The sequence below is a fragment of the Sphaerodactylus townsendi genome, linkage group LG17 (genome assembly GCF_021028975.2).
Source record: "Sphaerodactylus townsendi isolate TG3544 linkage group LG17, MPM_Stown_v2.3, whole genome shotgun sequence".
NCBI lineage: Eukaryota > Metazoa > Chordata > Lepidosauria > Squamata > Sphaerodactylidae > Sphaerodactylus > Sphaerodactylus townsendi.
The window spans coordinates 27449776-27475759 of record NC_059441.1 but is presented as its reverse complement, the minus strand read 5'-3'; the positions used below and the strand labels follow the sequence as shown (position 1 = coordinate 27475759).

General features: G+C 74.7%; 1 protein-coding gene across 1 annotated transcript in view; it reads left to right on the top strand.

Annotated features, from left to right (window-relative positions):
- The window catches only part of LOC125424425 (chromodomain-helicase-DNA-binding protein 2-like), a 59566-nt gene extending 39350 nt beyond the window's left edge, over positions 1-20216 (top strand). Inside the window, exons 6-7 of the mRNA XM_048481650.1 lie at positions 15465-15786; positions 18262-20216. Coding sequence (XP_048337607.1) covers positions 15465-15786; positions 18262-18595 — 656 coding nt within the window. The 3' untranslated portion in view covers positions 18596-20216. The remainder of the gene's footprint in view (positions 1-15464; positions 15787-18261) is intronic.
- Positions 20217-25984: the final 5768 nt, after the last annotated feature.

Genomic DNA, 25984 nt, shown 5'->3' with positions numbered 1-25984 from the left:
CCCCACCCCCCCCCCCCCCCACCCCCCCCCCCCCCCACCCCCCCCCCCCCCCACCCCCCCCCCCCCCCACCCCCCCCCCCCCCCACCCCCCCCCCCCCCCACCCCCCCCCCCCCCCACCCCCCCCCCCCCCCACCCCCCCCCCCCCCCACCCCCCCCCCCCCCCACCCCCCCCCCCCCCCACCCCCCCCCCCCCCCACCCCCCCCCCCCCCCACCCCCCCCCCCCCCCACCCCCCCCCCCCCCCACCCCCCCCCCCCCCCACCCCCCCCCCCCCCCACCCCCCCCCCCCCCCACCCCCCCCCCCCCCCACCCCCCCCCCCCCCCACCCCCCCCCCCCCCCACCCCCCCCCCCCCCCACCCCCCCCCCCCCCCACCCCCCCCCCCCCCCACCCCCCCCCCCCCCCACCCCCCCCCCCCCCCACCCCCCCCCCCCCCCACCCCCCCCCCCCCCCACCCCCCCCCCCCCCCACCCCCCCCCCCCCCCACCCCCCCCCCCCCCCACCCCCCCCCCCCCCCACCCCCCCCCCCCCCCACCCCCCCCCCCCCCCACCCCCCCCCCCCCCCACCCCCCCCCCCCCCCACCCCCCCCCCCCCCCACCCCCCCCCCCCCCCACCCCCCCCCCCCCCCACCCCCCCCCCCCCCCACCCCCCCCCCCCCCCACCCCCCCCCCCCCCCACCCCCCCCCCCCCCCACCCCCCCCCCCCCCCACCCCCCCCCCCCCCCACCCCCCCCCCCCCCCACCCCCCCCCCCCCCCACCCCCCCCCCCCCCCACCCCCCCCCCCCCCCACCCCCCCCCCCCCCCACCCCCCCCCCCCCCCACCCCCCCCCCCCCCCACCCCCCCCCCCCCCCACCCCCCCCCCCCCCCACCCCCCCCCCCCCCCACCCCCCCCCCCCCCCACCCCCCCCCCCCCCCACCCCCCCCCCCCCCCACCCCCCCCCCCCCCCACCCCCCCCCCCCCCCACCCCCCCCCCCCCCCACCCCCCCCCCCCCCCACCCCCCCCCCCCCCCACCCCCCCCCCCCCCCACCCCCCCCCCCCCCCACCCCCCCCCCCCCCCACCCCCCCCCCCCCCCACCCCCCCCCCCCCCCACCCCCCCCCCCCCCCACCCCCCCCCCCCCCCACCCCCCCCCCCCCCCACCCCCCCCCCCCCCCACCCCCCCCCCCCCCCACCCCCCCCCCCCCCCACCCCCCCCCCCCCCCACCCCCCCCCCCCCCCACCCCCCCCCCCCCCCACCCCCCCCCCCCCCCACCCCCCCCCCCCCCCACCCCCCCCCCCCCCCACCCCCCCCCCCCCCCACCCCCCCCCCCCCCCACCCCCCCCCCCCCCCACCCCCCCCCCCCCCCACCCCCCCCCCCCCCCACCCCCCCCCCCCCCCACCCCCCCCCCCCCCCACCCCCCCCCCCCCCCACCCCCCCCCCCCCCCACCCCCCCCCCCCCCCACCCCCCCCCCCCCCCACCCCCCCCCCCCCCCACCCCCCCCCCCCCCCACCCCCCCCCCCCCCCACCCCCCCCCCCCCCCACCCCCCCCCCCCCCCACCCCCCCCCCCCCCCACCCCCCCCCCCCCCCACCCCCCCCCCCCCCCACCCCCCCCCCCCCCCACCCCCCCCCCCCCCCACCCCCCCCCCCCCCCACCCCCCCCCCCCCCCACCCCCCCCCCCCCCCACCCCCCCCCCCCCCCACCCCCCCCCCCCCCCACCCCCCCCCCCCCCCACCCCCCCCCCCCCCCACCCCCCCCCCCCCCCACCCCCCCCCCCCCCCACCCCCCCCCCCCCCCACCCCCCCCCCCCCCCACCCCCCCCCCCCCCCACCCCCCCCCCCCCCCACCCCCCCCCCCCCCCACCCCCCCCCCCCCCCACCCCCCCCCCCCCCCACCCCCCCCCCCCCCCACCCCCCCCCCCCCCCACCCCCCCCCCCCCCCACCCCCCCCCCCCCCCACCCCCCCCCCCCCCCACCCCCCCCCCCCCCCACCCCCCCCCCCCCCCACCCCCCCCCCCCCCCACCCCCCCCCCCCCCCACCCCCCCCCCCCCCCACCCCCCCCCCCCCCCACCCCCCCCCCCCCCCACCCCCCCCCCCCCCCACCCCCCCCCCCCCCCACCCCCCCCCCCCCCCACCCCCCCCCCCCCCCACCCCCCCCCCCCCCCACCCCCCCCCCCCCCCACCCCCCCCCCCCCCCACCCCCCCCCCCCCCCACCCCCCCCCCCCCCCACCCCCCCCCCCCCCCACCCCCCCCCCCCCCCACCCCCCCCCCCCCCCACCCCCCCCCCCCCCCACCCCCCCCCCCCCCCACCCCCCCCCCCCCCCACCCCCCCCCCCCCCCACCCCCCCCCCCCCCCACCCCCCCCCCCCCCCACCCCCCCCCCCCCCCACCCCCCCCCCCCCCCACCCCCCCCCCCCCCCACCCCCCCCCCCCCCCACCCCCCCCCCCCCCCACCCCCCCCCCCCCCCACCCCCCCCCCCCCCCACCCCCCCCCCCCCCCACCCCCCCCCCCCCCCACCCCCCCCCCCCCCCACCCCCCCCCCCCCCCACCCCCCCCCCCCCCCACCCCCCCCCCCCCCCACCCCCCCCCCCCCCCACCCCCCCCCCCCCCCACCCCCCCCCCCCCCCACCCCCCCCCCCCCCCACCCCCCCCCCCCCCCACCCCCCCCCCCCCCCACCCCCCCCCCCCCCCACCCCCCCCCCCCCCCACCCCCCCCCCCCCCCACCCCCCCCCCCCCCCACCCCCCCCCCCCCCCACCCCCCCCCCCCCCCACCCCCCCCCCCCCCCACCCCCCCCCCCCCCCACCCCCCCCCCCCCCCACCCCCCCCCCCCCCCACCCCCCCCCCCCCCCACCCCCCCCCCCCCCCACCCCCCCCCCCCCCCACCCCCCCCCCCCCCCACCCCCCCCCCCCCCCACCCCCCCCCCCCCCCACCCCCCCCCCCCCCCACCCCCCCCCCCCCCCACCCCCCCCCCCCCCCACCCCCCCCCCCCCCCACCCCCCCCCCCCCCCACCCCCCCCCCCCCCCACCCCCCCCCCCCCCCACCCCCCCCCCCCCCCACCCCCCCCCCCCCCCACCCCCCCCCCCCCCCACCCCCCCCCCCCCCCACCCCCCCCCCCCCCCACCCCCCCCCCCCCCCACCCCCCCCCCCCCCCACCCCCCCCCCCCCCCACCCCCCCCCCCCCCCACCCCCCCCCCCCCCCACCCCCCCCCCCCCCCACCCCCCCCCCCCCCCACCCCCCCCCCCCCCCACCCCCCCCCCCCCCCACCCCCCCCCCCCCCCACCCCCCCCCCCCCCCACCCCCCCCCCCCCCCACCCCCCCCCCCCCCCACCCCCCCCCCCCCCCACCCCCCCCCCCCCCCACCCCCCCCCCCCCCCACCCCCCCCCCCCCCCACCCCCCCCCCCCCCCACCCCCCCCCCCCCCCACCCCCCCCCCCCCCCACCCCCCCCCCCCCCCACCCCCCCCCCCCCCCACCCCCCCCCCCCCCCACCCCCCCCCCCCCCCACCCCCCCCCCCCCCCACCCCCCCCCCCCCCCACCCCCCCCCCCCCCCACCCCCCCCCCCCCCCACCCCCCCCCCCCCCCACCCCCCCCCCCCCCCACCCCCCCCCCCCCCCACCCCCCCCCCCCCCCACCCCCCCCCCCCCCCACCCCCCCCCCCCCCCACCCCCCCCCCCCCCCACCCCCCCCCCCCCCCACCCCCCCCCCCCCCCACCCCCCCCCCCCCCCACCCCCCCCCCCCCCCACCCCCCCCCCCCCCCACCCCCCCCCCCCCCCACCCCCCCCCCCCCCCACCCCCCCCCCCCCCCACCCCCCCCCCCCCCCACCCCCCCCCCCCCCCACCCCCCCCCCCCCCCACCCCCCCCCCCCCCCACCCCCCCCCCCCCCCACCCCCCCCCCCCCCCACCCCCCCCCCCCCCCACCCCCCCCCCCCCCCACCCCCCCCCCCCCCCACCCCCCCCCCCCCCCACCCCCCCCCCCCCCCACCCCCCCCCCCCCCCACCCCCCCCCCCCCCCACCCCCCCCCCCCCCCACCCCCCCCCCCCCCCACCCCCCCCCCCCCCCACCCCCCCCCCCCCCCACCCCCCCCCCCCCCCACCCCCCCCCCCCCCCACCCCCCCCCCCCCCCACCCCCCCCCCCCCCCACCCCCCCCCCCCCCCACCCCCCCCCCCCCCCACCCCCCCCCCCCCCCACCCCCCCCCCCCCCCACCCCCCCCCCCCCCCACCCCCCCCCCCCCCCACCCCCCCCCCCCCCCACCCCCCCCCCCCCCCACCCCCCCCCCCCCCCACCCCCCCCCCCCCCCACCCCCCCCCCCCCCCACCCCCCCCCCCCCCCACCCCCCCCCCCCCCCACCCCCCCCCCCCCCCACCCCCCCCCCCCCCCACCCCCCCCCCCCCCCACCCCCCCCCCCCCCCACCCCCCCCCCCCCCCACCCCCCCCCCCCCCCACCCCCCCCCCCCCCCACCCCCCCCCCCCCCCACCCCCCCCCCCCCCCACCCCCCCCCCCCCCCACCCCCCCCCCCCCCCACCCCCCCCCCCCCCCACCCCCCCCCCCCCCCACCCCCCCCCCCCCCCACCCCCCCCCCCCCCCACCCCCCCCCCCCCCCACCCCCCCCCCCCCCCACCCCCCCCCCCCCCCACCCCCCCCCCCCCCCACCCCCCCCCCCCCCCACCCCCCCCCCCCCCCACCCCCCCCCCCCCCCACCCCCCCCCCCCCCCACCCCCCCCCCCCCCCACCCCCCCCCCCCCCCACCCCCCCCCCCCCCCACCCCCCCCCCCCCCCACCCCCCCCCCCCCCCACCCCCCCCCCCCCCCACCCCCCCCCCCCCCCACCCCCCCCCCCCCCCACCCCCCCCCCCCCCCACCCCCCCCCCCCCCCACCCCCCCCCCCCCCCACCCCCCCCCCCCCCCACCCCCCCCCCCCCCCACCCCCCCCCCCCCCCACCCCCCCCCCCCCCCACCCCCCCCCCCCCCCACCCCCCCCCCCCCCCACCCCCCCCCCCCCCCACCCCCCCCCCCCCCCACCCCCCCCCCCCCCCACCCCCCCCCCCCCCCACCCCCCCCCCCCCCCACCCCCCCCCCCCCCCACCCCCCCCCCCCCCCACCCCCCCCCCCCCCCACCCCCCCCCCCCCCCACCCCCCCCCCCCCCCACCCCCCCCCCCCCCCACCCCCCCCCCCCCCCACCCCCCCCCCCCCCCACCCCCCCCCCCCCCCACCCCCCCCCCCCCCCACCCCCCCCCCCCCCCACCCCCCCCCCCCCCCACCCCCCCCCCCCCCCACCCCCCCCCCCCCCCACCCCCCCCCCCCCCCACCCCCCCCCCCCCCCACCCCCCCCCCCCCCCACCCCCCCCCCCCCCCACCCCCCCCCCCCCCCACCCCCCCCCCCCCCCACCCCCCCCCCCCCCCACCCCCCCCCCCCCCCACCCCCCCCCCCCCCCACCCCCCCCCCCCCCCACCCCCCCCCCCCCCCACCCCCCCCCCCCCCCACCCCCCCCCCCCCCCACCCCCCCCCCCCCCCACCCCCCCCCCCCCCCACCCCCCCCCCCCCCCACCCCCCCCCCCCCCCACCCCCCCCCCCCCCCACCCCCCCCCCCCCCCACCCCCCCCCCCCCCCACCCCCCCCCCCCCCCACCCCCCCCCCCCCCCACCCCCCCCCCCCCCCACCCCCCCCCCCCCCCACCCCCCCCCCCCCCCACCCCCCCCCCCCCCCACCCCCCCCCCCCCCCACCCCCCCCCCCCCCCACCCCCCCCCCCCCCCACCCCCCCCCCCCCCCACCCCCCCCCCCCCCCACCCCCCCCCCCCCCCACCCCCCCCCCCCCCCACCCCCCCCCCCCCCCACCCCCCCCCCCCCCCACCCCCCCCCCCCCCCACCCCCCCCCCCCCCCACCCCCCCCCCCCCCCACCCCCCCCCCCCCCCACCCCCCCCCCCCCCCACCCCCCCCCCCCCCCACCCCCCCCCCCCCCCACCCCCCCCCCCCCCCACCCCCCCCCCCCCCCACCCCCCCCCCCCCCCACCCCCCCCCCCCCCCACCCCCCCCCCCCCCCACCCCCCCCCCCCCCCACCCCCCCCCCCCCCCACCCCCCCCCCCCCCCACCCCCCCCCCCCCCCACCCCCCCCCCCCCCCACCCCCCCCCCCCCCCACCCCCCCCCCCCCCCACCCCCCCCCCCCCCCACCCCCCCCCCCCCCCACCCCCCCCCCCCCCCACCCCCCCCCCCCCCCACCCCCCCCCCCCCCCACCCCCCCCCCCCCCCACCCCCCCCCCCCCCCACCCCCCCCCCCCCCCACCCCCCCCCCCCCCCACCCCCCCCCCCCCCCACCCCCCCCCCCCCCCACCCCCCCCCCCCCCCACCCCCCCCCCCCCCCACCCCCCCCCCCCCCCACCCCCCCCCCCCCCCACCCCCCCCCCCCCCCACCCCCCCCCCCCCCCACCCCCCCCCCCCCCCACCCCCCCCCCCCCCCACCCCCCCCCCCCCCCACCCCCCCCCCCCCCCACCCCCCCCCCCCCCCACCCCCCCCCCCCCCCACCCCCCCCCCCCCCCACCCCCCCCCCCCCCCACCCCCCCCCCCCCCCACCCCCCCCCCCCCCCACCCCCCCCCCCCCCCACCCCCCCCCCCCCCCACCCCCCCCCCCCCCCACCCCCCCCCCCCCCCACCCCCCCCCCCCCCCACCCCCCCCCCCCCCCACCCCCCCCCCCCCCCACCCCCCCCCCCCCCCACCCCCCCCCCCCCCCACCCCCCCCCCCCCCCACCCCCCCCCCCCCCCACCCCCCCCCCCCCCCACCCCCCCCCCCCCCCACCCCCCCCCCCCCCCACCCCCCCCCCCCCCCACCCCCCCCCCCCCCCACCCCCCCCCCCCCCCACCCCCCCCCCCCCCCACCCCCCCCCCCCCCCACCCCCCCCCCCCCCCACCCCCCCCCCCCCCCACCCCCCCCCCCCCCCACCCCCCCCCCCCCCCACCCCCCCCCCCCCCCACCCCCCCCCCCCCCCACCCCCCCCCCCCCCCACCCCCCCCCCCCCCCACCCCCCCCCCCCCCCACCCCCCCCCCCCCCCACCCCCCCCCCCCCCCACCCCCCCCCCCCCCCACCCCCCCCCCCCCCCACCCCCCCCCCCCCCCACCCCCCCCCCCCCCCACCCCCCCCCCCCCCCACCCCCCCCCCCCCCCACCCCCCCCCCCCCCCACCCCCCCCCCCCCCCACCCCCCCCCCCCCCCACCCCCCCCCCCCCCCACCCCCCCCCCCCCCCACCCCCCCCCCCCCCCACCCCCCCCCCCCCCCACCCCCCCCCCCCCCCACCCCCCCCCCCCCCCACCCCCCCCCCCCCCCACCCCCCCCCCCCCCCACCCCCCCCCCCCCCCACCCCCCCCCCCCCCCACCCCCCCCCCCCCCCACCCCCCCCCCCCCCCACCCCCCCCCCCCCCCACCCCCCCCCCCCCCCACCCCCCCCCCCCCCCACCCCCCCCCCCCCCCACCCCCCCCCCCCCCCACCCCCCCCCCCCCCCACCCCCCCCCCCCCCCACCCCCCCCCCCCCCCACCCCCCCCCCCCCCCACCCCCCCCCCCCCCCACCCCCCCCCCCCCCCACCCCCCCCCCCCCCCACCCCCCCCCCCCCCCACCCCCCCCCCCCCCCACCCCCCCCCCCCCCCACCCCCCCCCCCCCCCACCCCCCCCCCCCCCCACCCCCCCCCCCCCCCACCCCCCCCCCCCCCCACCCCCCCCCCCCCCCACCCCCCCCCCCCCCCACCCCCCCCCCCCCCCACCCCCCCCCCCCCCCACCCCCCCCCCCCCCCACCCCCCCCCCCCCCCACCCCCCCCCCCCCCCACCCCCCCCCCCCCCCACCCCCCCCCCCCCCCACCCCCCCCCCCCCCCACCCCCCCCCCCCCCCACCCCCCCCCCCCCCCACCCCCCCCCCCCCCCACCCCCCCCCCCCCCCACCCCCCCCCCCCCCCACCCCCCCCCCCCCCCACCCCCCCCCCCCCCCACCCCCCCCCCCCCCCACCCCCCCCCCCCCCCACCCCCCCCCCCCCCCACCCCCCCCCCCCCCCACCCCCCCCCCCCCCCACCCCCCCCCCCCCCCACCCCCCCCCCCCCCCACCCCCCCCCCCCCCCACCCCCCCCCCCCCCCACCCCCCCCCCCCCCCACCCCCCCCCCCCCCCACCCCCCCCCCCCCCCACCCCCCCCCCCCCCCACCCCCCCCCCCCCCCACCCCCCCCCCCCCCCACCCCCCCCCCCCCCCACCCCCCCCCCCCCCCACCCCCCCCCCCCCCCACCCCCCCCCCCCCCCACCCCCCCCCCCCCCCACCCCCCCCCCCCCCCACCCCCCCCCCCCCCCACCCCCCCCCCCCCCCACCCCCCCCCCCCCCCACCCCCCCCCCCCCCCACCCCCCCCCCCCCCCACCCCCCCCCCCCCCCACCCCCCCCCCCCCCCACCCCCCCCCCCCCCCACCCCCCCCCCCCCCCACCCCCCCCCCCCCCCACCCCCCCCCCCCCCCACCCCCCCCCCCCCCCACCCCCCCCCCCCCCCACCCCCCCCCCCCCCCACCCCCCCCCCCCCCCACCCCCCCCCCCCCCCACCCCCCCCCCCCCCCACCCCCCCCCCCCCCCACCCCCCCCCCCCCCCACCCCCCCCCCCCCCCACCCCCCCCCCCCCCCACCCCCCCCCCCCCCCACCCCCCCCCCCCCCCACCCCCCCCCCCCCCCACCCCCCCCCCCCCCCACCCCCCCCCCCCCCCACCCCCCCCCCCCCCCACCCCCCCCCCCCCCCACCCCCCCCCCCCCCCACCCCCCCCCCCCCCCACCCCCCCCCCCCCCCACCCCCCCCCCCCCCCACCCCCCCCCCCCCCCACCCCCCCCCCCCCCCACCCCCCCCCCCCCCCACCCCCCCCCCCCCCCACCCCCCCCCCCCCCCACCCCCCCCCCCCCCCACCCCCCCCCCCCCCCACCCCCCCCCCCCCCCACCCCCCCCCCCCCCCACCCCCCCCCCCCCCCACCCCCCCCCCCCCCCACCCCCCCCCCCCCCCACCCCCCCCCCCCCCCACCCCCCCCCCCCCCCACCCCCCCCCCCCCCCACCCCCCCCCCCCCCCACCCCCCCCCCCCCCCACCCCCCCCCCCCCCCACCCCCCCCCCCCCCCACCCCCCCCCCCCCCCACCCCCCCCCCCCCCCACCCCCCCCCCCCCCCACCCCCCCCCCCCCCCACCCCCCCCCCCCCCCACCCCCCCCCCCCCCCACCCCCCCCCCCCCCCACCCCCCCCCCCCCCCACCCCCCCCCCCCCCCACCCCCCCCCCCCCCCACCCCCCCCCCCCCCCACCCCCCCCCCCCCCCACCCCCCCCCCCCCCCACCCCCCCCCCCCCCCACCCCCCCCCCCCCCCACCCCCCCCCCCCCCCACCCCCCCCCCCCCCCACCCCCCCCCCCCCCCACCCCCCCCCCCCCCCACCCCCCCCCCCCCCCACCCCCCCCCCCCCCCACCCCCCCCCCCCCCCACCCCCCCCCCCCCCCACCCCCCCCCCCCCCCACCCCCCCCCCCCCCCACCCCCCCCCCCCCCCACCCCCCCCCCCCCCCACCCCCCCCCCCCCCCACCCCCCCCCCCCCCCACCCCCCCCCCCCCCCACCCCCCCCCCCCCCCACCCCCCCCCCCCCCCACCCCCCCCCCCCCCCACCCCCCCCCCCCCCCACCCCCCCCCCCCCCCACCCCCCCCCCCCCCCACCCCCCCCCCCCCCCACCCCCCCCCCCCCCCACCCCCCCCCCCCCCCACCCCCCCCCCCCCCCACCCCCCCCCCCCCCCACCCCCCCCCCCCCCCACCCCCCCCCCCCCCCACCCCCCCCCCCCCCCACCCCCCCCCCCCCCCACCCCCCCCCCCCCCCACCCCCCCCCCCCCCCACCCCCCCCCCCCCCCACCCCCCCCCCCCCCCACCCCCCCCCCCCCCCACCCCCCCCCCCCCCCACCCCCCCCCCCCCCCACCCCCCCCCCCCCCCACCCCCCCCCCCCCCCACCCCCCCCCCCCCCCACCCCCCCCCCCCCCCACCCCCCCCCCCCCCCACCCCCCCCCCCCCCCACCCCCCCCCCCCCCCACCCCCCCCCCCCCCCACCCCCCCCCCCCCCCACCCCCCCCCCCCCCCACCCCCCCCCCCCCCCACCCCCCCCCCCCCCCACCCCCCCCCCCCCCCACCCCCCCCCCCCCCCACCCCCCCCCCCCCCCACCCCCCCCCCCCCCCACCCCCCCCCCCCCCCACCCCCCCCCCCCCCCACCCCCCCCCCCCCCCACCCCCCCCCCCCCCCACCCCCCCCCCCCCCCACCCCCCCCCCCCCCCACCCCCCCCCCCCCCCACCCCCCCCCCCCCCCACCCCCCCCCCCCCCCACCCCCCCCCCCCCCCACCCCCCCCCCCCCCCACCCCCCCCCCCCCCCACCCCCCCCCCCCCCCACCCCCCCCCCCCCCCACCCCCCCCCCCCCCCACCCCCCCCCCCCCCCACCCCCCCCCCCCCCCACCCCCCCCCCCCCCCACCCCCCCCCCCCCCCACCCCCCCCCCCCCCCACCCCCCCCCCCCCCCACCCCCCCCCCCCCCCACCCCCCCCCCCCCCCACCCCCCCCCCCCCCCACCCCCCCCCCCCCCCACCCCCCCCCCCCCCCACCCCCCCCCCCCCCCACCCCCCCCCCCCCCCACCCCCCCCCCCCCCCACCCCCCCCCCCCCCCACCCCCCCCCCCCCCCACCCCCCCCCCCCCCCACCCCCCCCCCCCCCCACCCCCCCCCCCCCCCACCCCCCCCCCCCCCCACCCCCCCCCCCCCCCACCCCCCCCCCCCCCCACCCCCCCCCCCCCCCACCCCCCCCCCCCCCCACCCCCCCCCCCCCCCACCCCCCCCCCCCCCCACCCCCCCCCCCCCCCACCCCCCCCCCCCCCCACCCCCCCCCCCCCCCACCCCCCCCCCCCCCCACCCCCCCCCCCCCCCACCCCCCCCCCCCCCCACCCCCCCCCCCCCCCACCCCCCCCCCCCCCCACCCCCCCCCCCCCCCACCCCCCCCCCCCCCCACCCCCCCCCCCCCCCACCCCCCCCCCCCCCCACCCCCCCCCCCCCCCACCCCCCCCCCCCCCCACCCCCCCCCCCCCCCACCCCCCCCCCCCCCCACCCCCCCCCCCCCCCACCCCCCCCCCCCCCCACCCCCCCCCCCCCCCACCCCCCCCCCCCCCCACCCCCCCCCCCCCCCACCCCCCCCCCCCCCCACCCCCCCCCCCCCCCACCCCCCCCCCCCCCCACCCCCCCCCCCCCCCACCCCCCCCCCCCCCCACCCCCCCCCCCCCCCACCCCCCCCCCCCCCCACCCCCCCCCCCCCCCACCCCCCCCCCCCCCCACCCCCCCCCCCCCCCACCCCCCCCCCCCCCCACCCCCCCCCCCCCCCACCCCCCCCCCCCCCCACCCCCCCCCCCCCCCACCCCCCCCCCCCCCCACCCCCCCCCCCCCCCACCCCCCCCCCCCCCCACCCCCCCCCCCCCCCACCCCCCCCCCCCCCCACCCCCCCCCCCCCCCACCCCCCCCCCCCCCCACCCCCCCCCCCCCCCACCCCCCCCCCCCCCCACCCCCCCCCCCCCCCACCCCCCCCCCCCCCCACCCCCCCCCCCCCCCACCCCCCCCCCCCCCCACCCCCCCCCCCCCCCACCCCCCCCCCCCCCCACCCCCCCCCCCCCCCACCCCCCCCCCCCCCCACCCCCCCCCCCCCCCACCCCCCCCCCCCCCCACCCCCCCCCCCCCCCACCCCCCCCCCCCCCCACCCCCCCCCCCCCCCACCCCCCCCCCCCCCCACCCCCCCCCCCCCCCACCCCCCCCCCCCCCCACCCCCCCCCCCCCCCACCCCCCCCCCCCCCCACCCCCCCCCCCCCCCACCCCCCCCCCCCCCCACCCCCCCCCCCCCCCACCCCCCCCCCCCCCCACCCCCCCCCCCCCCCACCCCCCCCCCCCCCCACCCCCCCCCCCCCCCACCCCCCCCCCCCCCCACCCCCCCCCCCCCCCACCCCCCCCCCCCCCCACCCCCCCCCCCCCCCACCCCCCCCCCCCCCCACCCCCCCCCCCCCCCACCCCCCCCCCCCCCCACCCCCCCCCCCCCCCACCCCCCCCCCCCCCCACCCCCCCCCCCCCCCACCCCCCCCCCCCCCCACCCCCCCCCCCCCCCACCCCCCCCCCCCCCCACCCCCCCCCCCCCCCACCCCCCCCCCCCCCCACCCCCCCCCCCCCCCACCCCCCCCCCCCCCCACCCCCCCCCCCCCCCACCCCCCCCCCCCCCCACCCCCCCCCCCCCCCACCCCCCCCCCCCCCCACCCCCCCCCCCCCCCACCCCCCCCCCCCCCCACCCCCCCCCCCCCCCACCCCCCCCCCCCCCCACCCCCCCCCCCCCCCACCCCCCCCCCCCCCCACCCCCCCCCCCCCCCACCCCCCCCCCCCCCCACCCCCCCCCCCCCCCACCCCCCCCCCCCCCCACCCCCCCCCCCCCCCACCCCCCCCCCCCCCCACCCCCCCCCCCCCCCACCCCCCCCCCCCCCCACCCCCCCCCCCCCCCACCCCCCCCCCCCCCCACCCCCCCCCCCCCCCACCCCCCCCCCCCCCCACCCCCCCCCCCCCCCACCCCCCCCCCCCCCCACCCCCCCCCCCCCCCACCCCCCCCCCCCCCCACCCCCCCCCCCCCCCACCCCCCCCCCCCCCCACCCCCCCCCCCCCCCACCCCCCCCCCCCCCCACCCCCCCCCCCCCCCACCCCCCCCCCCCCCCACCCCCCCCCCCCCCCACCCCCCCCCCCCCCCACCCCCCCCCCCCCCCACCCCCCCCCCCCCCCACCCCCCCCCCCCCCCACCCCCCCCCCCCCCCACCCCCCCCCCCCCCCACCCCCCCCCCCCCCCACCCCCCCCCCCCCCCACCCCCCCCCCCCCCCACCCCCCCCCCCCCCCACCCCCCCCCCCCCCCACCCCCCCCCCCCCCCACCCCCCCCCCCCCCCACCCCCCCCCCCCCCCACCCCCCCCCCCCCCCACCCCCCCCCCCCCCCACCCCCCCCCCCCCCCACCCCCCCCCCCCCCCACCCCCCCCCCCCCCCACCCCCCCCCCCCCCCACCCCCCCCCCCCCCCACCCCCCCCCCCCCCCACCCCCCCCCCCCCCCACCCCCCCCCCCCCCCACCCCCCCCCCCCCCCACCCCCCCCCCCCCCCACCCCCCCCCCCCCCCACCCCCCCCCCCCCCCACCCCCCCCCCCCCCCACCCCCCCCCCCCCCCACCCCCCCCCCCCCCCACCCCCCCCCCCCCCCACCCCCCCCCCCCCCCACCCCCCCCCCCCCCCACCCCCCCCCCCCCCCACCCCCCCCCCCCCCCACCCCCCCCCCCCCCCACCCCCCCCCCCCCCCACCCCCCCCCCCCCCCACCCCCCCCCCCCCCCACCCCCCCCCCCCCCCACCCCCCCCCCCCCCCACCCCCCCCCCCCCCCACCCCCCCCCCCCCCCACCCCCCCCCCCCCCCACCCCCCCCCCCCCCCACCCCCCCCCCCCCCCACCCCCCCCCCCCCCCACCCCCCCCCCCCCCCACCCCCCCCCCCCCCCACCCCCCCCCCCCCCCACCCCCCCCCCCCCCCACCCCCCCCCCCCCCCACCCCCCCCCCCCCCCACCCCCCCCCCCCCCCACCCCCCCCCCCCCCCACCCCCCCCCCCCCCCACCCCCCCCCCCCCCCACCCCCCCCCCCCCCCACCCCCCCCCCCCCCCACCCCCCCCCCCCCCCACCCCCCCCCCCCCCCACCCCCCCCCCCCCCCACCCCCCCCCCCCCCCACCCCCCCCCCCCCCCACCCCCCCCCCCCCCCACCCCCCCCCCCCCCCACCCCCCCCCCCCCCCACCCCCCCCCCCCCCCACCCCCCCCCCCCCCCACCCCCCCCCCCCCCCACCCCCCCCCCCCCCCACCCCCCCCCCCCCCCACCCCCCCCCCCCCCCACCCCCCCCCCCCCCCACCCCCCCCCCCCCCCACCCCCCCCCCCCCCCACCCCCCCCCCCCCCCACCCCCCCCCCCCCCCACCCCCCCCCCCCCCCACCCCCCCCCCCCCCCACCCCCCCCCCCCCCCACCCCCCCCCCCCCCCACCCCCCCCCCCCCCCACCCCCCCCCCCCCCCACCCCCCCCCCCCCCCACCCCCCCCCCCCCCCACCCCCCCCCCCCCCCACCCCCCCCCCCCCCCACCCCCCCCCCCCCCCACCCCCCCCCCCCCCCACCCCCCCCCCCCCCCACCCCCCCCCCCCCCCACCCCCCCCCCCCCCCACCCCCCCCCCCCCCCACCCCCCCCCCCCCACACCCCCCCCCACCCCCCACCCCCCCCCCCCCCCACCCCCCCCCCCCCCCACCCCCCCCCCCCACCACCCCCCCCCCCCCCCACCCCCCCACCCCCCCCACCCCCCCCCCCCCCACGCCCCCCCCCCCCCCCTCCCCCCCCCCGCCCCCCCCCCCCCCCCCCCCCCCCCCCCCCACCGGCCCCCAACCCCCCCCCCCCCACACCCCCCCCCCCCCCACTTCTTCTTTTTCTTCTTCTTCTTCTTCTTCTTCTTCTTCTGTCTCTCTCTCTCCTCTCTCTCTCTCTTCTTCTTTCTCTTCTTCTTCTTCTTCTTCTTCGTTTCTCTCTCTCTCTTCTTCCTTCCTCTCTTCTCCTTTCTCTCTTCTTTCCTTCTCTCTCCTCTCTCTCTCTCTTCTTCTTCTTCTTCTTCTTCTTCTTCTTCTTCTTCTTCTTCTTCTTCTTCTTCTTCTTCTTCTTCTTCTTCCCCTGTCCTCCAGGGTATTTAGCGACCCCAAACACTCTTGGTTGCAGACCCCCTTTTGGTCGATGATAGAGACGAGGCATAAAAAGGCTGCAACCATTTCAGTTGCCTCATTGCCACCCTTAAAGTTGAGTAATTCTCTGGCAGTCATTGCCTTTAATTACAGCCTGCCTTTCTTGCAGAAACTCAAGGTGGATTACAAAAATGTAGGCAATGGTTCACTCAGGCCGTGTAAAGTAGCCAGTCGGCAAACAAATGAAATCTGTCTCGGGGAGAACGCACTCCTGACATCTGTTCCTCAAGCCTCCGTTTAAAAACCTCCGAAGGAGGAGACGTCACCACCCTCCGAGGCAATGAATTCCACTCAGGGGTGGGATTCAAATAATTTAACAACTGATTGTTTACAAGCACCGTTTTAACAACCGGTTCTGCCAAAGTGGTGCAAACCTGCTGAATCCCACCACTGATTTCACTGCCGGACAGTCCTTACCGTCAGGAAGTTTTTCCTGATGTTTAGGTGGAATCTCTTTTCCTTCACCTTGAACCCATGACTCCTGGTCCTGGTCTCTGGAGCCACAGCTTGCTCCCTCTTCAACATGACATCCCTTTTAAATATTTAAACACGGCTATCATGTCATCTCTTAACCTTCTCTACTCCAGACTAAACATCCCCACCTCCCTAAGCCTCTCTTCGTAGGGTGTGGGGATTTGTCCAGAATATGGCTTGCAAAACGGTTGACCCGCACGTTCTCCTCTTCCTCCCTCCCAGACCGGGGCGAGTGGTCGAGGGATCGCAAATTCAACTACAGCGGCAACGTCAACCAGATGTGGGGCGGAGAGCGGCACCACCAGTACGAACAGCACTGGTACAAGGAACACCACTACGCGGACCGGCGGCTGCGCGGAGAGCCTCACCGCAGCTCGGGGAACTACCGGATGAACAACCTGTCCCGCAAGAGGCCGTACGAGCCGTACAATAGCGACCGAGACTACCGAGGCCACCGGGATTATTACGAGAGGTGAGCTGCTGCCCCTGCAAGGGACTTTGGCGGCTGGTTTGTCCGTTTAGCAGTTGAATTCCCCCATGTCGCCCAAGGCTCGCTCTGCTGAAATATGCTAGTATTCCATTTTATCTGGACCGCATCTCCTCACTCCCCTCCGTCATTTAGCGCGGGAGCTGTAAAATGGCTCCCCACAAGCCAAATATGCTGCCACAGGAGGTGGTGATGGCCACTCACCTGGATAGCTTTAAAAGGGGCTTGGACAGATTGATGGAGGAGAAGTCAATCTCTGGCTACCAATCTTGATCCTCCTTGATCTGAGGTTTCAAATGCCTTAGCAGACCAGGTGCTCAGGAGCAGCAGAAGCAGCAGCAGAAGGCTATTGCTTTCACATCCTGCAGGTGAGCTCCCAAAGGCACCTGGTGGGCCACTGCGAGTAGCAGAGTGCTGGACTAGATGGACTCTGGTCTGATCCAGCAGGTTCTTTCTTATGTTCTTATGACTCACCCTAGCTCAGGGGTCTGCAACCTGCGGCTCTCCAGATGTTCATGGACTACAAATCCCATCAGCCCCTGCCAGCATGGCCAATTGGCCATGCTAGCAGGGGCTGATGGGATTTGTAGTCCATGAACATCTGGAGAGCCGCAGGTTGCAGACTCCTGCTCTAGCTTGACCCAGCCCATGTTGGGAGTGACTGACTGAATGCCATTACTAAACAGAACCAACCTGGCAAGTTAGCCTTCAAAAAATGTCTGCTGGCACTCCCATTCTTTCCTGTCATAATAATTTGATTCTTAAAGACCAGATAGGGCAGTGGTGGAGAACCTTTGGCCATGCTGGCAGGGGCTGATGGGAATTGTAGTCCATAACATCTGGAGTGCCAAAGGTTCGCCACCATGGAGATAGACCCTGATTCAATAAAGCTGCTGTTCTACAACAAGAGTCTTTGTGGATTTATTGGGGTTCTGACAGGTGTCCTCCTTCCATCCCCATATTTTCGTGTCATATAAAAGAAGAAGAAGAAAAAGAAGAGTTTGGATTTATATCCCCCCCTTTCTCTCCTGTAAGGAGACTCAAAGGGGCTGACAAACTCCTTTCCCTTCCCTCCTCCCAACAAACACCCTGGGAGGTAGGTGGGGCTGAGATGGCTCAGAAGAACTGACCAAGGACACCCAGCTGACGTGTGTGGGAGTGCACCACTAATCTGAATTCCCCAGATAAGCCTCCACAGCTCAAGCGGCAGAGCGGGGAATCAAACCCGGTTCCTCCAGAGATCTCAGTAAGCGTAGGGAAGGCGGGGGAAAGAACCTGGTGCACTCCGCCTTCGAATGCTCCACAGAACGCCTCTCACCATAAGCTACACCCTGCACAGGGTGTACTCTGTGGTCGCGGCCCCCCGGCCCCCTTGGAGCTACACCTCATTCCAAATTAGAGTACACCTGCTCTTAACCACTACGCCACTGCTGCTTTCAAAGGTGAAAGATATCCTTGCTTTAGCATAATTTCAGAGCTGGATCTATAAGATGTCCTCCTTGTGAGGGGCAGAAGCTCAAGATAGACTCCATTATCTTTCATTCAGAAGATCTGCCAAGTGGACCTTCCATCTCGATCAGGTTTCTCTGAATGACACTCCTAGATATTTGAAAAAGCTGCATAGTTTAATAGGGCTATCAAAAGTACTCCGAGGAGATATCTTTGCATAAAAGGAGAGCCAGCGTGGCGTAGTGGTTAAGAGCAGGTGCATTCTAATCTGGAGAACCGGGTTTGATTCCCCGCTCTGCCACTCGAGCTGTGGAGGCTTATCTGGTGAACCAGATGGTGAACATATCTGGTGAACATATGCCAGCTGGGTGATCTTGGGCTAGTCACAGTTCTTCGGAACCCCACTCACCTGACAGGGTGTTTGTTGTGGGAGGAGGGGGAGGGAAAGGAGATTTTCAGCCCCTTTGAGTCTCCTTACAGGAGAGAAAGGGGGGATATAAACCCAAACTCTTCTTCTTCCTCTGGTTCTTCCAAAAGAAAAAGAATGCCACCTTTTGCCCGGCTTGCCTTTCTGACCACGTAAAGGCCTTTTTTATGCTCCGGGCTAGTGGCTGTTGGCAATCCCCAATTCAGTTTGAAGGGTGTCAGGTTCTATCTGGGAGCAGCAGTGGCGTAGTGGCTAAGAGCAGTGGCTAAGAGCAGGTGCACTCTGATCTGGAGGAACCAGGTTTGATTCCCAGCTCTGCCTCCACGCTTATCTGGGGAATTCAGATTAGCCTGTGCACTCCAACACACGCCAGCTGGGTGACCTTGGGCTAGTCACAGCTTCTGGGAGCTCTCTCAGCCCCACCTACCTCACAGGGTGTTTGTTGTGAGGGGGGAAGGGCAAGGAGATTGTAAGCCCCTTTGAGTCTCCTACAGGAGAGAAAGGGGGGATATAAATCCAAACGCTTCTTCTTCTTCTATCTCCCTGTCTGAGCTTTCTGTTTTGCTATGCCTGTTTCTGCCTAGACACCACCATGATTCCAAGCGAAGGAGATCCGACGAGTTCCGGACCCCGAATTACCACCCGCAGGACTTCCGGAGGATGTCAGACCACCGGCCTCCCATGGGCTACCACAGCCAGGGTCCTTCTGATCACTACCGGTCTTTCCACCCAGACAAATCGGCCGATTACAAACAGCCAGTGCCTCTGCCTCACTCCCAAGTCTCGGACCCCCGCTCCCCTCCATCGCAGAAGTCCCCCCACGACGCCAAGTCCCCCCTGGATCATCGCTCCCCCTTGGAGAGGTCGTTAGAACAAAAGAACAATCCAGATTATAACTGGAGCACCCGGAAGACATAGAGGGCGACAGGAGGAGAGGAGAGGGAGGGAGGGAGAAGCGCTCTTGACCCGAGGTAAACAGCAGCTGTTGGTTTACCAGTCCTGGACTCGGAGATCCCGATCAGGCAGCCGTTGGTTTGGGCTTTGTGTCTGAAGGAGGATCGTAGGAGCCGGACATAGTTCAGGGCATGTGGATTTCTGTCCTGATCCGGAACATGGGGGCGTTGCTTTCCTCGCACCGTTGAGGAAAGGCCAGGCCTGTTGGGTGGTTTCCAATCCATTTTCATTCGGGCGCCCGGAGGGCCGAATCGGACGGACTGCCGCGGACTCCAGGGAGTTTGCCGTCGTTCTCCGGGTCCTCTGGCAACTTTGGAGTTCGGGTTCAGGGTGCTGTCGGAGGGAACGTGGCCTTGTAGCCCCAGTAGCTCAACGTGTGAAATGGGGCCTGGGGAAGGGGTGGAATTCAGGTGGAAGGACTGACTCGTAAGCTGGGCGAAACGGCCTTTCAGTTACAAACCATAATCTTCTGTGGGCGTCATAAATGAGGGCCTCCCCTTGAGCCCGTGATTCCAAACAAACCAACAACAACAACCTGGAAGACACGTGAATGCCTTGCCCTGAGGACTTCTTGTTTCCCTTCCAGACTCGCCATTTCTCACTCCGTTTTCATTTCAAGGTGCTGCATACACAGCAGGAGAAAGCGTAAATGGAGTATTTTTTTTTTGAAGGAGGTCCCCTGAACATGGGGAAGAAGGGTCCCTACATATGCTAGAGAGGAATCCCCGCTGGTGGGTTAAATTACTCCTTCCCACGAGGGGGAGAGGAAGGGTTGGACACTTGGAGCATGGCTTTGTGGGAAAGTTTCAGCGTCCCCCAGTGGTGGTTCAGCGTTCCCCAAGCCTTCGCTTCTCCCTTTCCCCCATTTTCGCTCTTTACAATAGCTATAAGGCTGACTCGGAGGTGTGACACAGATTTTCTCAACAGCAGAGAAAGCATGGGTTGGTAGCCCAAACCGGACTTTTCAGATCTCCAGGAGTGTTTCAAGATTGCTGCCGGAGTGCTTCCTGTGAGAGCACAGGCGCCCTCTAGAGGGAGTGGAAGTGCACAGCGTAGAGAAGGAGTTGCCTGGCTCAGAAGGGGCCGGCTCCGCCATTTAGGTACAAGCTCATACCAGTCAACAGTCAAGGGGGAAGGTAAACATCGTGAGCATCAGCTTAGCAGGATCTTCATTGGCGCTTGTGCATTTGCGGGCCGCCTCCCAAACCTACACACAGTGTCAGGTTTTTGTGTTAGCTCATCCTGTCGACTTGCAAGGAGAAGGAAAGCGAGAAACCCTCCCTGACGAACTCAGCTATGTATTAAGGCCAAACATGATGTATTAAGGTCCCAAGCATCAATGCAAGATGGGCATGCCTCAGACGTGTTTTGGAGCCGGCCTGGTACTCCATCTGCAAGCGCCAGCTCGAGATTTCCTATTAGACACACAGGAAGCACCTCCCACCTTAAAAAAAACCCCATCTTGAAATAAACCCTGCAAACCGTGTTTTTACTTTCTGGGTGGCCCCCAAGTTTTAACACCCGGCATCTCTGCTGCCAGGTGACTTCCAAAAGTGTTGCGTGCAGGGGTGAACTCTTGAGTGTTTTCTAGAGCAGGGGTGGGCAACTATGGCCCTCCAGATGTCCGTGGACTACAATTCCCATCAGCCCCTGCCAGCATGGCCAATTGGCTATTCTGGCAGGGGCTGATGGGAATTGTAGTCCACGAACATCTGGAGGGCCATAGTTGCCCACCCGTGTTCTAGAGGCTTTCACCTGGGAGCACCCTGAATAAGCTATAACCGCAGGAAATACACCATGAGGCTCCTTCGGGCTGGTCCATTTATTTTCAGAGCGGGCAGCTGGCAAATAATGTGAATTAATTTCGGTCGCGCCTCCCCTCCCTGAAACGTCGCTGTCCGGATGAAGGATGTTTGTGTGCCATAATGGGGTGACGAGACTGACCCTCAAGGGCTTGCCAAGTGTGTCTGTGTTTATGTTCAGGGAACGCCCAGTCTTCAAAGTATTATCAGGAAGGAAGCCCAGCTGATGTGGATCGGGATTGCATTTAGGCGAGGCGTCTTTGCGGACATAGAAGGGTTCGTGGGGAGAGGGCGTGCCTGCAAACGGAGAAGGGGGTGGCCATTTCAGAAATCTCCCCCACAGGAAACATCCAGAGAGCCTTTCTTTTTGAGGAAAGCGGCGGTGGGGTGATCCGCAAGGGTGAAATCTTAAATCTGTGACTTTTTTAAAAAAACTTTTTTTTAAAAAAAAAAAGTTTGCTCTAAGGGTGGAAGGGTTGATCTTGGGCTTGGAAAAGAATGGCAAATATCGGATCCGGAAGGGGTTATATGCACAGTGCTAGGGAAAAACCAGCATCGAGGAGTGACTGATGGAGGGGGATATTTCTTTTGCAATCTGGTGGCGAGACGTCACCGCTTGGTAGATTGATTTCACCACATCTTCTTCCAACCTGCCAGGCCCCCGATGTTCTCAGGCCCGAGAAAGGGGAAACCACACTGGGTCTGTATTTCCGATTTTCTCAACCAATGGTGTTACACGCTCAAACTGAAAACCCTTGCTGGGATGGACACGGGGCTAGTTTCCAGTTTGGGTTGGTTACGAATGGATTCCTTGGCGGGAGTGGCTTCGTTGTCACCCATTTCAGTAACCCACGACACAGTTTGGGTCCGTCCCTCTCAGCATCCCCGATCACCTGGCGGGTGGAAGGCCCCTTCCTCACAAAATTGTGGACTTCAGGGGGGACACACGACCCCCGCCGTTAAATAAAGACAAAAAAAAAGCAGAACAGTAATTAATTTATATTTGTGACAAAAAGAAAATTGCCACTGTCCTAGTGATTTCTGATGTAAATATGTTGTTTATAGAATATGTATTAAATTTTTCCTACGTTGTAAAATGGTTTGATTCTTGTATATTAAAACGTGACACGGACGTTTTCACAAACGTTTGGTGGCTCCTTTTTGTCGTCCAACAACATGGCGGAGAGAGTTCGCAGCGGGACTCGCCGTGTTACGTGTGTCCTCCTCGACCTGTTTTCAGATTGGAAGCAGTTTTGCTCCTGCGGGAGGATCCCAGGTGTGTGGGCAACCTGATAGTATGCTCTGAAGCGAGAGGAGTCCCGTGGTTAAGAGTACCGAGACAGAACTTGGAAGACCGGTCCCGGGTCACATGGAATGCCTCCATGGAAGAGTGGGGATTCGAACTCTCTCTTAGATCTCACTCTTGTACCACTGCACATCACACATGCTATTTGTTGCAATGGCACAGTCCTTGTGAAACATGGTCCCTTTCCACACTGCGGAAAGGGTGCCCCTGCACCGGCAGGAATTCTGCCGGTGGAGGGGTGGGGGCCGTTCATTATGGGAAGCAAGGCGCCAGAGTGCCGGCATCTGGAGATAGGCGGTTCCGCGACGAGCCGCTTATCCCTCTCCCACTCACCTTCATCGCCTTAAGCCTCTGCTGGATTCCTAAGACCTTCCATGCCAGTGCTCTTCCGGACCTCCAGGGGTTGGAGGACAGCGAGGGAGGGTCTCAGCAGTCCAGGTGAAAGAGCGACTTTTGCAGGACTTGACGAGATGAGTGGGGAGAGGGACAGGGGAAAACAAGCGCGGTTCTCGGGCGGTAGCCAAGTTCGCGACAGCGCAGGCGCGGAACGTTAGCTGTTTTCTAAAAACCTCCAGGAGGGAGGTTTTTGGAGGCGGCCTGACGCTGCCCTGGGGGTGGTGGAGGGGAGCCAGGTCGGCGCTGCTGCGTTTTAGCAGCGCCGCCTGTGCGAATGGCTCCCTGGGGACGGCGTGGTGGGGCGGGGCGGGGTGGGGCGGGGCGGGGTGGCGGAGAGAAAATGGCAGAACAGTCTACATCAGTGGTGGCGAACCTATGGCACGGGTGCCAGAGGTGGCACTCAGAGCCCTCTCTGTGGGCACGCACAAACAAAGTCACTCCCCCCCCCCCACACACATCTAGGCTGGCTTGGGCTGGTGGGCTCGATTAAGACCTAGTTTTGGGGAAGCAGTATAGGTAACCCTGTTAAGTGCTGTTAAACCCCACTGATTTTCATGCGAAGAACTAAAGCACGATCCTTTACCTGGGAGTAAGCTCAGTTGCTGGCAATGGGGTTTGCTTCTGAGTAAACCTTACCCTCCTAGGGTCGTGATTCACCCGTTGGAAGAGTTGCACGGTTGCTTCAAAGCAAAGCCACCGACTCACACCAAGCTAACTCCTGAGTAACGCACGCCTCGGAGCCAACCGTTTTTTCTAAACGAAAACTTCAATATTCAGGTTAAATTGCTGTGTTGGCACTTTGTGATAAATAAGTGGGTTTTGGGTTGCAATCTGGGCACTCGGTCTCGAAAAGGTTCATCATCACTGGTCTACATAAAAAGCCAGTCTGGAGGATTTCTGCTTGTGCCTGCCATGCAGATGAGAGAATCTCCGTGAGTTTTGAAAGAGACCCTCATAATAAGAGTTAAATTCTGGGTTGCAGTGTAGGTCCCGGGTCTAGCATTTGAACTTCACTCTTCATTGGCTCTCCCTATCCAAAGCATTTTGAATTGTCATATAACCTTTCTGGGCCACCTCGCAGGAGTTCGGGGTCCCTTTCAGTTGGGAGACCAGCAGTGTGTGACTCGTTTGCACCTTTCCCATTCTGTTCCCTTTCTGCATGAGAAAATCAACCTCGTAAGGGGTAATTACTTCAACTGCATTGGCAGGCGGCCAGGAGGAATGGGGTACAGAACTGTGCAGAACTTTGGACTTGCGAACCACGAACTATTTACTGTTCCCTTCTGATTTGCGTTAAGTTCACAAAATCCTTAATTTTGGCATTGTTTAAAAATCTGCACAGATGTAAATGGGATGACGGATGGTGGGCAGCCTACTCCACCAGATTCTAACCCAAATACCTGCAACGCAGGTGTTCGATAGCTGCAGGGCACTCTTTCCCCTGTTTTTTAAAATAGGAGGGGCAACTTAATATTCAATAGTACCAGAATGGTTTTTTATCAACGATTTGGATGATGGAATGGAGGGCATCCAAATCAAATTTGCAGATGACACCAAATCAGGAGGGGTAGCTAATAAGAGTCAGAATTCAAAATGACCTGGACAGATCAGAGAGCTGGGCCAAAACAAAATGAATTTCAACAGAAATAAATGTAAGATACTACACATAGGCAGAAAGAATGAAATGCGCAGATGTAGGATGGGAGACACCTGGAGAGGCTGCAGCGTTTGGGACCCTTTAGTTTGGAGAGGAGACGTCTGAGGGGGATATGATTGAAGTCTATACAATTATGCATGGGATAGAAAATGTTGACAGAGAGAAATAGTTCTCTCTTTCTCACTATACTAGAACCAGGGGGCATTCATTGAAAATGCTGGGGGGAAGAATTAGGACTAATAAAAGGAAACACTTCTTCACACAACGTGTGATTGGTGTTTGGAATATGCTGCCACAGGAGGTGGTGATGGCCACTAACCTGGATAGCTTTAAAAGGGGCTTGGACAGATTTATGGAGGAGAAGTCAATTTATGGCTACCAATCTTGATCCTCTTTGATCTGAGATTGCAAATGCCTTAACAGACCAGGTGATCGGGAGCAACAGCCGCAGAAGGCCATTGCTTTCACAACCTTCATGTGAGCTCCCAAAGGCACCTGGTGGGCCACTGCGAGTAGCAGAGAGCTGGACTAGATGGACTCTGGTCTGATCCAGCTGGCTTGTTCTTATGTTCTTATATTCTTACATGCGAAAGGGATCTGGAAGTCTTGGTAGACCATAAACGAAACATGAGTCAGCAGTGTGATTCGGCGGCCAAGAAAGCCAATGCGATTTTGGGGCTGTATCAATAGGAGTGTAGAGCCAAGATCAAGGGATGTAATTGTACCTCTCTATTCTGCATTAGTTAGACTTCACCTGGAATATTGTGTACAGTTCTGGGCACTGCAAGTCAAGAAGGATATTGACAAGCTGGAACGGGTCCAGAGGAGGACTACCAAAATGGTAAAAAGGTCTGGAGTCCACGCCCTATGAAGAGAGGCTTAGGTAGCTGGGGATGTTTAGTCTGGAGAAGTGAAGGTTAACGGGGGACTTGATGGCTATGTCTAAATATCTGAAGGGATGCCATGTCGAAGGGGGAGCAAGCTTGTTTTCTGCTGCCTCAGAGACTAGGACACGGAGTAATGGATTCAAGGTGCAGGAAAAGAGATTCCACCTAAACATTAGGAAGAACTTCCTGACCATCAGAGCTGTTCAACGGGGGAATTCGGAAGTGCTTCGATTGTGTGCTCCTGCGTGGCAGGGGGTTGGACTTGATGGCCCTTGGGGTCTTTTCCAACTCTGTGATGTTATGACTCTAGAGCAGCAGTTCTCAACCTGTAGGTCGGGACCCCTTTGGGGGTCGAACGACCCTTTCACAGGGGTCGCCTAAGACTCTCTGCATCAGTGTTCTCCATCTGTAGAATGGATAAATGTTAGGGTTGGGGGTCACCACAACATGAGGAACTGTATTAAAGGGTCGCAGCATTAGGAAGGTTGAGAACCATTGCTCTAGAGCCATGGTGGTGAACCTTTGGCACTCCAGATGTTATGGACTACAATTCCCATCATCCAATTGGCCATGCCGGCAGGGGATGATGGGAATTGTAGTCCATAACATCTGGAGTGCCAAAGGTTCACCACCACGGCTCTACAGAAGAAGAAGAAGAAGAGTTTGGATTTATATCCCCCCTTTCTCTCCTGTAGGAGACTCAAAGGGGCTGACAATCTCCTTGCCCTTCCCCCCTCACAACAAACACCCTGTGAGGTGGGTGCGGCTGAGAGAGCTCCAAGGAGCTGTGACTAGCCCAAGGTCACCCAGCTGGCGTGTGTGGGAGTGCACAGGCTAATCTGAGTTCCCCAGATAAGCCTCCACAGCTCAGGCGGCAGAGCTGGGAATCAAACCCGGTTCCTCCAGATTAGATACATGAGCTCTTAACCTCCTACGCCACTGCTGCTCCTGAAGAGCCTGAAGACACTGCATATTTAGGACTGAAACCTCACGAGGAAATGCCGGCAGCAGAGCCCGTTTGAAGCCCTAGCGAGGGCAAACGCTTTTCTAGTATTAAAGGCCGGATAGGCTGCCGGCGTGACAATATATTTAACATTTTACGTACAATTAAAATCTGATGATCTGGAAATATCAGAGTGACGCTGCGCGTCTTCTGCCGTCAGGAGGATGTTTTGCTTGATCGAGCCCGCTTGTCAAAGGGGCCTGATATTTGGGGGCCATTTTCTTCCTGCGTACTGCAGGGGAGAGAACCAAATGCATTTTCCGAGCGGTGTCGGGTTGCTCTCCCGCCTGCCTGGGCCCCAA